Genomic DNA, 12,599 nt, shown 5'->3' on the forward strand with positions numbered 1-12,599 from the left:
GTGCAGGATCTGGCACTGAACTTGCACTTCACAAGTAGTTATAAAATCGGATTTGATTGTTTTATGATCTGCTTTTGAAAATTCGGATGTCAACTCCAATATATTGCGTTATTTCTTCCGGGAGCAGATTTACCTTGACATTTCTATACAATAATACATATTTCCAGGTTATTTTTATCACTGCAGCTTTAAAAACGATGTCCATGAACTGCCTAGTGAAATCTGTGACTTAAATATGACTATTTTGAAGAGGTTGTGTGATCTGTGGAATCCGACATCCAAGGTCTATTTCTGCTCTCCGATTTTGGTGGGGGGTTGTTTTCTTGAGGTTTAAAATAGATACAGGTGTACATATTTTTCTCTTTGTTCTTTTCCTTCCTCCACTGTGATATCACCACCTATACCTCCTCAGAGTTGAAAAGCATATAGTACTGCTTTCTGGCACATTTTCTGAAAATCCTCTGGTAGCTTGACCACTTCAGTAGAGATTGCTGTGTCCTAGTGTAATTCACTTGCAAAGAGTAAGTGTGCTGTACAAGTAGTCTCCTGCCGGTTTTGGGATAAACTCTGTGCAGTGAAGCTGCAGGTGACAGATTTCCTTGATTCAGCAGCTGAAATGGAAAAAGATTAGTTTAGGTTACACTTAAAAGAGAAATGTTATGTTTTTTCCAATTATATGGAGGGAAAAAAAGAAAAAAAAGCAATTATTTTATCTTTTTCAACCAAAAATATTTGGCTTAGCCCAGAATGAACATTTAAATTTTGGCCTGTAAGACCATTTTATATATTCTTTTTCCTAATCTAATCTAAAATTTTTAACGTACGGAGGTGAAAAGTGGAAAAAAAATCATCGAGGATCTATCAAACAGCCTCCGCTTCTAAAAGAAATTCTTCAACTGACATTTGTTTTATTCACTGTTCACTCTGCCTTGTTCTGTGATTTGATCTGTTGAAAGGCTCTGGCTGGGCAGTAGAGAGGAATGCTGTCTCTTTTCCTGGATTGCTCCACTCTGCCTCAAGGGGACCCTCCTGGTGCATAGGGAAATCTTGCTTTCCCTAGGAGCTGTGGACTCTGTGCAAGTAGGAGTCTCTAGAGTAGAGGCTTCTAGAGACAAGGCTGTGTGAGGCAGAGAAAACAAGAAGCCTGAAGTGCAGCAGGGACAGGAAACTCACTGACATAAAAGCCAGCCCTCAGAGGTGATGCTTTCCCTCGAGATCTAGAGGGACCTTGTTGAATTTGCTGAGACTCTATGCATCTAAAAGTTGTTGGACTTGAGAGCAAGCTTGAAAGAAGTAATCCATCCTACAAGGACGCAGTAGGCAGGGAAAGAGCTCTTATTTTACCCTCTTACTCAGTTTTCTCCATTCTAATAGTTTGTTCTGTTTTGTGGTGTAATAAAGGCTAACTTGAGAGATCAAAGCACTAGTAGTGATTTTTCAGGCTTTTTTTACTCTAAGGTGAAAATATAGGGTGATATACTTCAAGCTCAGGTCAGCTCAAGATCCCGTTTGACATGAAGGCATATGTTTTAACCCTCCTGTCTTTCCCATCTTTCTAGTCCGTGGCCAAACTATGGCTATCTGTCTGTCATGTTTGACCAAAATAACTAACTGGCTTGATCCTCCGAAATCCACTCCCAGAAGTCCTGTGCTTCATACGTCGCTAGGGTTTTACCTTCTCCCAGGTCTCAAGAGCACACAACGTGAATGGTTTACTAGATATCTTTAAACATCCTTATTTTTTTTTCCATTTTATGATTTTTTTTGTTTATTTGTTTATTTTTGCTGTGTGTGTGTGTTTTTTTTTTTTTTTTTTGCACAGAAGGTAGGAAACTGATTTCAGCAGTCTTGTAGCAGTTTCTGGTTTTCATAATCTTGCTTCATGTTCCATAATATAATGGGAGAAAGTAACAACACTTTGGACACGTTTGCTTATTGAATTTTACAGCTGTATCAGGCTGAATATGCTTCTACTTCCATGAAATAAAGAAGGTATATCTTCTTTTCTCATATCTCTGGACTTTTGTAAGCTCTCTGAAACATGGAATGCTGTCAGTAAAGCACTTGTCATGATCCAAGCATGAAGATGTTCCAATTATATTAATGCAAATAGTGGTCAGAGTATTTTCTGTTGTATGAAGGAAGAAATTTATTGGTAATGCCTGCCTGACATCTCTGGCCAGAGGGTTTTCCCAAAGCATTTCACAATGACGGTTGTGTGATTTGACCATGTGCATTTTTTTCATCACTAAAGACAAACTTTCTACTTTCTACTTTCTACTGGACTTTGAAAACATAGAGCACTGGAATAGGCTGCTAATCTTTAGTTGTTGCCTTATGGAAGACTTTTTTTCACCTGCAGAGGCTGAAGAGAGAATGTTTTTAAGAGTCATAGGTCTTGAGAGCCATAGTAGTCTTGTGTATGTCTGTAAGTGCTGCAGTTACTGGCTGGGGATTCAATTGCTAAAGCCATCATAGTGTGAGGTCACTGGTAGTGCCACGTTACAGTAGCTTCCTGTATTTTCCACTAGACTTCCTGATTACAGTCTTTAGGACTCAGCACTTCTTGTCCTGGTGCGTGTAGCTTTCCAGCATAACCACGGTTTGCAGAGCACAAGGTGATCAATTAGCTTCTACAAGCAAAGAAGGGTTATTTCAAACCTGGAAGGATACCTTACGTATGAATAGGAGGAAGGGTAGAAAACCCAGAACTTGGTTCAGTGAAGACTAGTCTTCATTTAATAGTAGTCGAAGTAAAGGTGATCTTTCTCTACTATTTCTTCAGCCACAGACTTTTGCGAAAGTGCCTTTTGGATTGCTTGTGTGCTTCAGCCAGACCTGTGGTTCTGGAATCATTGCAAAGCTGCAGGAAGGACATCCCAGGTGCTTTCCTCCTCAGTCACATGCCTCTCATCTATCAGGATGAGCAAGCGGTCAAAACTGTGTTTGTTCTGTACTAGTTCACCCAGGAAAAAGTGCTGTGTAGGAATGAGGCAAAATTAACCCTTTCTGTGAAAACATATTTTCCCTATCCAGTTAAGGTTCGCTTCTAGGTTGGTATATACTCAGCCTAACGTGATCTTGAATGTCTTCAGTAATGCAGCTCAGCCCCTACTGTAAAGAAATCAAATGAAATCTGTAATAATCTTTTCTGCTTAGTGGTGCTTAGCTGTTGACATTTTTTTTTTCCCTTTAGGTATTACCACATTAATAGCAAACAATGTGTATGATGCTGCATACCCACTTCATGATGTATGTATTTATATTCTATTTAAAATTTAGTGTTCCGATGATATTACTCAGTAGTGTATAGAAATTAATGTTTATTGCCTGTGAAAATGAAAATGTATTTGAATATTTTAGGTGTGTGATTCTAGTATGAAAAATCATACATAAATACATTTCAGATAGTAACCTATAAGTAAAATCAACAAAATCAGACCAGCTCAGAAGTATTTTATTCAATTTTATCTATATTTATATCAGTAATTTAAATCATTTTCATTTTCTAGGGTGAATATGAAGGACAAAATGACGACAATAATGAAAGAAAGGTAAAGTGCATTGCAGAATTAGTTTCATATTAGGTCTAATGTGAAAAATGTGAAATAAGAATTTTTTGAAGCCTAAAGTGTTTAATATTTGAGAAAATAAATTGCCTGTATTCTTGCTTCTTGACTCGTAAGCCATCTCATAAATGCTTTTCACTCTGTGGTATTACACGTTGCTAAGTGCCATCTGTTGCATGAAGGAGAAATACAAAGATGCCATGCGTTTGCCAGAACACTCAGCGTAGTTCTCATGAGTGTAATTGCCACACGTGATGATTGTTTTTGCATTTGAAATGAAAACTGAGTTCATAGATCATACAGGTAAATCTGATTTCTCCAATACTGGGTAAGTAAAAATTTGAGAAACACAATCTCCTTTGTAGTTTTTGTTAAACAGCATTATCATTCACGCACTAGATATCTTCATGTCCTGTATATGATTTAATTCAATATGAACCTTGATAAGCAAAAGAGACGAAGCTGGGAAACAAATTGTACAGAAGCTTGTATATTTAGGTCTGTTATTTAATAAACTTTTTGTTCATAAAGAGATTGTCTGCTCTGCACTTGCAGAGTTTTCTCTGGGTAAGTGATTATGACATTATACTCATGGTCTCTGAAAGTCAGCTATAGAGTTCACTGACTTACAAGGCTAGCACAGCTTTCAAAGAGAAGAAACTTAAATGAACGCTAGTAAATGGCAAAAACTTAGGTAATGTGGGAAAGGGAATAAGAGTACTAGTGTCTGGAAAAATATTCACCCTACTAGCAGTATTTTGTGCTGCCTTCTTTTTATCCTGCCTATTAGGTTCTATTATGAAGTGTTAAGTATTAAAAACATAAAAGGTTCTTTCCAGAAATACTCTATTGATTATTCACATATGTCTTTGCTGCCTAGCCATAGAATCTACTGTAGTATTTCTATGCATAGCATCATCTGTTTTCTATCTGAATCTAATAGTCTCAGTGTTTAATTTCCTGAAGAGCCCTGATCAGATTTAAAGGAAAGGGAGACATTTTTGAGATTTTTTCCCCTTTCCCTTTTTTATTTTCTCCAATTTAACTTATCTGTGTCTTCCATTTCAGCTGTCTGTTGTGTAACCCCAAGGACTGATGAACTGAGCCTGAGTGGGGTACTTAGGCCAGTAAAGCAGCCCAAATAATGAAGGTTTATGCACCAGCTCCTAATATGAAAGGTTAATCCTTATTAACCCTCTTCAGGATTTCCTTGGAGGAAATGCCCCGTGAAACAATACACATCCTATGAGAATTAGAAATCTACATTCAGTGAAACACCCTGTTTCCCTAAGACTGTTGACGAGAGTAGAGGAATCTCCCTCTCTCCGCTTAGAGAAAATCTAAAGAAAAGTAGAGCATAGCAGCATGGTAACAACTTGTCATGGGAATAGACACTGACTTGGTCTTTTTTAAGCTTCTAGCCCATTGACAACCTGTAAGCCTTCATTGCTAGCAATGCTACCTATCTGGGAAATACACTGCTGTCGTATACTATGACACCGTCCCTACGATGTTACAAGCAGATTGGAAAGCGTTATTATAAACTTACAGAAAGTACTGCTTTGAAGTGAAGCTGATAAAATAAAATCAACTATATTGCAAAACTGTTCCTAGAATTCCTTTCATTTTAATGAAAATCTGGAAAGAAGCACATTCCAGGTTAAGCTGAAACTGAGGCTTAGTATATTGTTTAACATACACAAATGGAAAACATCCACACCACAAACTTAACTTCAGTGTTATGGCTTTTGTGATCAGAATAACCGATCTGTGATTCCATAGTCTGATATAATGCTGTAACCTGTACTGGCTGAAATTTTAGGAAGGCCTCTCTTCTCTCTCTGCCCTTCAAAATCAATTCTGTAGTTACGTTCAGAGCTCTTAAGTAGTTTTAATAATTTTAATAGTTTTAAACTTTCTTGTTCCAGATATTTCAGCAAATGTGCTTATTAGCAGGACTATTTATGGAAATAAAACAATTTTGATGTAATGCTGTGGGGGAATGTCGAGTGATTTTGAAAGGGGAACAAAAAGTATTCATATGAGCATAGTAGGATGGCAGCAGGGGCAATCCTCTTCATCTCCTCTTGAAGCCAGAGAAAATCAAACACAGCCTCATCATTTCTTTCCACAAATGCAAAGCATTTTGCGAGACTGTTCTCTGTGAGAGCAATATTCTCTGAGCTGAGGCTCCACACTCCTGGAATCTCACTGCTGAATTCCCAATTGCTTCAGCAGTGTAGGGTTTGCTCCCTAATCTAAGAACAGAAACTGTTCTAAGCCAGATCTTTAACTAGTGTACACTGGCATCACTCCATTCACTCAAACGAGTGCAAGCCAATTTCCATATTGTGAGCAGTAATACTTATGCGGGCACATGTTTGCAGGATCCAGGTCTTAACTGCTCCCTGGATATTTATGTAGGTCTTTCACATAGCATCTGTGCGAGGAGACACATTATAAACATGAGAAAAATATGATTGGAAAACCTCAGAAAAGGGCAAGGTAACTTTGCAGTTAACTAACCAGACTTGCAGTTGATGCTGTACAATTCAGGAAGACAAACAGGTACATAAATTCAGTTATTTCAGTAGATAAAATATTTCATAGTTTTTGTGCTTTTAACTCCACAAGATGGTGTAGTTGTCAAAATGGATCAACTGCTAGTTGTCAAAATGGATCAACTGACAGATGCACTACTGATAATTAATTGCAAAAACTATAAGTACTTCGTGTTATTCACATTGTTTCCAGCTCTTGTATATTTATATAGCTCCATTGTGCAATAATCTATCATTTACTGGCCAAAAAAAAAAAAAAAAACTACCCCCAAGCCCCCAGACACTTAATGAGGTTCAGATAGCCCTAAAGAGTTTGCAATCTAGCCTGCAACTAAGCTGATGAATTCCATGTATTACACATCAGGCAAAAATCTGTATCTTCCTATGGTTTTAAGATTATTACTTTTAAGTGTCTTTGGACTGTACCTTTGTTTCTGTATTCAAAAAGAAAAAAAATGTTAACAAGGCTTAATTTAAATTCTCTGCGGAATGTATTCTATGTGTACCAGGGTTGTCCCTTGGGACACATACAATGTTTCACACAGAAGCTTTTTCTCCAGATACAGTTTCATCACTACTCCAATTGCACAAGGAATTATTAAGTGCCTCATTTTAAAGGAGCTGGCCGTACCTCTTTCATATTTTATTCTTTCTTGCTGGATCACCTCTGCTTATGTTTTTGAAAATAGATGCACAAGGCTTAAGACCTGTCTTTTAAGTCATGCTATAGATTTATAAAGGTTTATACATAAGTGTGATACATTTAAGTTTCAAATCTGGGCATTTATTTATTAATTTTTCATGCACTCTGTACTTCAGGAAGTTGATTTTAAAGAGCTTGTGTTTTCTTTGTCTGCAGTCTGACCCCCTCTAATGAGGGGTCAGAATTAGCATAAAACTATGAAAGGACTGCAAACAATTCAAATGGTTCTTTGGAAAATCTTACTCGTTTGCCTGCGACTGCCCTGATTCTTATCTTCCTCTGAAGATAAAATACAGTAAACAGTCATCTAGCTTAGGTTAGGTCCTGCTGAAGTTTCCTCTCAGCTTTCTTTGGTCTTCACTAACTTCTTTTGCCAAATTATTAATTTGGTAGGTGATTTCTATCCAACTGTTGCCTTGACGCTTTCAAGACAGCGTGATATCTTTCACACCATGACTATCAGTTTCCTTAACAGTGTGCTGTAAAGGAATCTGTCAAAGGTGATCTTTTTGTTTTTTTAGTTTTTTTTAAGTTCAGCAAAGATGTATCACATAACAGCAATGAAACAGGGAATAAGGACGATATTGCAATTAAGTTCATTTCCTATTGTAGATAATGCACCACAGGTCCCATGGTGAACATGTGAACTTATTCCACATGCAGGATGGAGAAAGAAGGGGCTTTTATGTGTAGTCTATTGGGTCTAGTAGCCTCAAAGCTCAGGAGGAGAGCAGACTGGTTTTGCCAAGCTTGTTACTACTTAGTATGTTTTACAAAGTGGTTTACCCATTGGAAACTCACAATTTATTTAATGTCTGGAATTACACCCTAGGTAAGTACTGAACAGTGTTCGTAAGTACAACATGAAGTTAATCGAGAAAAGAGTTTCAAAGACTTTGACTACAAATAGAATCTTTTCTATCATCTCTCCGAAGATCTCCGTGAGACTACAGAAGCATTTTTTTTCCCTTTGAGCCTTTCTGTTTGACTTCATTATCTAGTAAATTGGGTAGGGAGGATGTCAGGAAAAGGTGCATGTGCCACATCCTTTCATTGCTTGTTTGGCTGAAGTCTTATATAACTCTTTGAAAAACGTACTTCTAAGTTTATATTTAAGTACGGAAAACTACTTATTTTAGAATGTATATCTTTATTCTTAGACGTTTGTAAAACCGATGGGAACAGTGATTTCAAGTTAATTTTCTGGTTTTTTTTAGTTGCTGTATCGAGAATGGGCAAGATATGGAGTATTTTACAAGTTTCAGCCTATTGACCTCATAAGGTAACATGTACTTCTATAAAGCACTTTGGGACCCAGTTCTTAGCTGATGCAGATTAGTAAAGATCCTTTCAATTGCTTAAGCAGAGGAAATGTGATAAAAGCATGGAAAATAAAATTTCTCACTGCTTTTCTGTAACTCTAATGATAGTTTACTTTAAAAAAGATGCACTAAACTATTAATAATGTACTTTTATTTTTGTATTTTGCTTATCCCTGGAAGAATGTCATATTTCAGATTTAGAAAAGCATTAATTCATTTTTAAAAAGAGAATTTTCCATTTATATGAGTGGATTTTCATTTTATGATCACTGAAAATCTGGTGAGTAATTAGGAGCTGGTGTTCTCATGACAGTTCAGTCTGAAAGTATTTGGCAGTTTCGAAATTGACGTGACTTTTTTTTCCTCCTGTTTATGCAAGTTTTATTCATCTGAACAAGCAGCTTGCACAGTGATTTTGATATCTTTAAAATTTTGATATTTCTGTGACATTTCATAGAAGAGTTACATTTAAATTAAACAAAACAAAAACAGTGCACTTTTTAAAGGAATTTCTGCAATATCTCTACAATAAACAATTTCTATTGTATACTATAAATACTGAATAATCAACAGGAAATACGTGTGAAAACTACTGGCTTGAAATATGCTTGCAGAAGATGTCTGCCTAGGAATAAACAAACTGATACTAACAAACAAAAAAAAAAACCCAAATCTGTTCCTAGATAATTTATATATATGCAAGACAGACTACATCTGTTAGTATATTTATTTTGAATAGTCAAGCTCCAGCTAGGCTTTATTATGCAGTCTGCCACTAAGGGATTAGTGCAAAATTTGCAAAAGTTGTCCTCTTGAATTGAATGGATCCTTTTTTTAAAGGGATGCCTAGAATGGTTAAAGGGATACTGATGACTTAGCTCAGTGTCCATAATATGGATAATCAGTAGCCTTTCCAAAATAAATCGTATTTCAAGTTAAAGCTAAAATGCTATGCATAGTTTTTCAAAGGCTTAATCACTGAACTTGTATTACAAACAGAATAATGGTTTATTGTGAGGGAGATATTTCGAATTGACAAATGGTAGTGAGACCGTCAAATCATATTGAAAGTCTGCACGTCTTTGAAATTTCCCCTTTTTTGGCCTTGGTTTTTTTGTTTAGGATTCATATACTTTTTGCTTACCGGTTATTCTAAGCCAGGATACTATATCAAATAGATAAACTCAGAACAAGATTACAGCAGCTGGTATGTCCTTAGTAAATATTACAAATGTTTAAAAAGTTCAACAGTGAGTGGCCAGAGGAATTCTCAAGTTTTATCAGACCAGGCAGCTCGGCTAAATTAAAAATAGAGGTACATCTGCTTACATTCTGTTGTCATTTGTATCTTGCTGTTCTCCGTCCCCATTATGATGTTTGACTACATTGATATGACTTCATAGAAATTCTGTGGTTTAAACTTCTGTGAGAGAAAAAAGTTTAGACATATGCGATTGATTCTCTGTTCTCGGAGATGATTTTTCGTGCTTTTATGTTCCATACTGTGTTGAACGATCAGGTTAACTGTTACCACTAAAATAAATGTGTATTTTATTTCCTCGGTAACGTTAGAGCTTTAGAGCATATACACCTAAAGAATTATCACGCTTTTCTTTCTGTGATTGAATTAGGTCTTTGTGCCTCTGTAGTGTGTGTGTATATGGGAGAGGGGAGTGGATCTGAAGTCAAGTTTCTTAGGGTGGATGCTTATTCCCTTGGCAAGCATCAGCAACACTTTATGAAAGTGAAGCAACACTATGTCTTTTCAGGAGTTGGCTTGGTAAATTTTGATGGATGGTTACTACCACTGTGTATCTAAAAACTGGATATTCATCCAGGCTTTTGATAGTTTATTGTAATCTTTCTTTCTCAGTTTGGTTAGATTATTCAACTTTTTTTTCTGGTTATGGAAGTACTGTGCAACTTAGCAAGTTTATATCCAGGCTTTGATGGATGGCAGAAGTGGCGTTTATTTTGCCTCATTTTCAAAGCCTGTTCAGACTGATCTTTTCAAATCCATTAACATCTCTGTTGAAGTATGTTGCTTAAACAACGTTCACCCTAAAATTACACTTCTTAGTCTTTTTTTAATACTAATTTGCCACAGGGTAGCTTATTTTAACTATTCCTGTTTCACCTTTGTTCAGTAAGATGAGGAGTTCAAAGACATTCTTTAATCTGAGATGCTTATGCTGGAAAACTAGTTATAGCCCTGCAGAATTACTATTAAGCATTCCTTGCTTCTGGCCATACAGCTGTTGCTGGTTTCCACATGATTGTACCCCAAAGCTAGGAACTGCATATTTGCTCTGCTCGCCCTTGGCACAAACTGGGAATCTTTGAGGTGCCTTCTGGGGTCAGATATCCTAAGGGAGTGCTAATTGTAAAATCCGTTTTTGAACAGATTTAATGTAGAATATTTCATGTTCTTAAAAAAGCAGACCCAAAAAGCGAGCCACTAAAATATTGGCTGACAGTTCCATTCACTTCTGCATCTTAATCAGTAAAAGCCTTCTGCTTTGGCTTGGTACACCTCTTTGAGATACAGGGAAAGGCTAATTTGTATGGTAAATTAGGAAATGCAATGGTGAGTGGAGAGTCTTTTACCAAATGAGAACTGAGTAAATGTTACATATTTCTTTTCTGCAGCAAGCCTAGTTCAGTTAAAACTTTAAGGGAATGTATAGTGCAGATGAATCAAAGGTTGATTTGTAAAACGTAAATGACGCTCAGTCTCTGGGTGCACATCCAGACATTAAATAACATTGTTGAAAACAAAGCCTGACTAAGGCAGCTCTTCCCTTTCAATTGCGTGGAGCTATATGACAAAACAGTTAATGTGAATGTCTAAATTTAACCTTCTGAATTCAAACTTTGCCTTTCATATATGTCTATTTTTAACTCATATGAAGCAGATGATTTGCGTTTTTTGAGAGGGAAATTATGAATTATATGCTGACAGATGTCTGAAGCTAAAAGATCTGAAAAAGGTTTATCTCCTGTTTCAGTCACTCTTATGCTTGGAAGGAGTGAGTACTCTACTTTAGCAAGTAGAGAATGAAAGATGCAGTTCCAAGAGCCATACAGTTCTAGTGGTTGGCCTATTAGAATACACTTTTTTTCTAGTCCTAAGTTAAGTTTTGATTTCTAATGGAGAGGAGTTTCTGTAGTATAGCTTTCTTGTTGGAATGGTCTTAGTAACATTAGTTCCTCTCACTCTTTGTGATGCAGCTTAAAAGATGCTGTAAACAACCACATATTTGTCGTTCATTGATTTTTTTTTTCTTTCTATTTTGATGATGCTCTTCCCTTAAATACAAATGAGTTCGAACTCATTTTGCCAATATTTTAGTCAATGCATTTGTCTATTTCTTAGGGACAATATTTTTTTTGTTCCCTAGGCAGGAAGGACACTCCCTAAGAGTTTTTAAAAAGTGCTTAAGGAGAAGAAAAAGGCTGTCATGTTTTTTATTGATTTTATGGTATCTTAATCAAAATATTAACTATGTGAATATGGAAAAAATATGTTGGCATGGTCCTCTGGAGGTCTCTAGATCTACCCTCTGCTCAAAGCAGGGCTAGCTTGAAAGCTAGATCAGGTTGCTCAAGGCCTTGTCCAGTCAAGTTTTGAAAATCTCCAGGGATGGAGATTCCACAGCTTCTCTGGGCTGCTGCTTCAGTGCTGCACTACTCCTAGGGGGAAGAACTTTTTCCTTCTGTCCAGTCCAAATTTTCATTGCTGTAGCTTGCAACCACTATCTCTTGTCTTTTAGCTTTGCACCTCTGATGAATTATGGCAAGTAAAGAAAACATTCAGCAAGTAAAAGGAGTGCCATAGAATTTATAAAGAATTTTATAACTGTATGAACGTAACATATCATTTAGGAGCTCTAAATGACAGACTAAGTGACTGTGCTAAGGTTGCTGATATCACAAGAAGTGGTTAGCCTTTAAGACAAAAGCTTACTTAACTGCTGGAAAACTGGCAAGTTATCTTCTTAATGAGCATCGTGAAGTACCTGTGGATGGGAACCTGTGCATGAACTGAGGCTCAGGAGAGTTGACCATCATCTTAGAGCTGAGCTCCCCTTTTGTTATCTTGATATTAATTTAAAATTACCTTATCCTAAGTATTCCTAAGTATGTCAAGCAGACCTAGCTGCTTTTTCTTTCTTTCTTTTTTTTTTTTAATTTATGATGGAGCTTACTTTAATGTTGGTGCTTCTGAAAGGTCCCAGCTCAACAGCTGCTTCTGACATGTCCCATTTTTCATGTTTTCATTTCTATTTCCTGTGAATATGCCTTCATCAAATTTCTTAATACCTAACAGCCTACATTATCTACAGCATGATTACTTTCAAAGTTCCAAGTATTTGTATACACTTATCTTACTGTAAAGCTGAAAGGTGGGAAGACGTAGACATTGTAAAGATTAGATTATGTA

At 36.5% G+C, this 12,599-nt stretch overlaps 1 protein-coding gene across 2 annotated transcripts in view; it reads left to right on the forward strand.

The window, feature by feature from the left end:
- Window positions 1-12,599, forward strand: part of ANO2 (anoctamin 2) — a 212,167-nt gene that overhangs the window by 55,627 nt on the left and 143,941 nt on the right. For both annotated transcript variants that reach the window (XM_068953763.1, XM_068953769.1), the window contains 3 exons: window positions 3,197-3,252; window positions 3,513-3,554; window positions 8,051-8,115. In XM_068953763.1, the coding sequence (XP_068809864.1) occupies window positions 3,197-3,252; window positions 3,513-3,554; window positions 8,051-8,115 (163 nt within the window). The remainder of the gene's footprint in view (window positions 1-3,196; window positions 3,253-3,512; window positions 3,555-8,050; window positions 8,116-12,599) is intronic.

Source organism: Struthio camelus, chromosome 1 (genome assembly GCF_040807025.1).
Source record: "Struthio camelus isolate bStrCam1 chromosome 1, bStrCam1.hap1, whole genome shotgun sequence".
Lineage (NCBI taxonomy): Eukaryota > Metazoa > Chordata > Aves > Struthioniformes > Struthionidae > Struthio > Struthio camelus.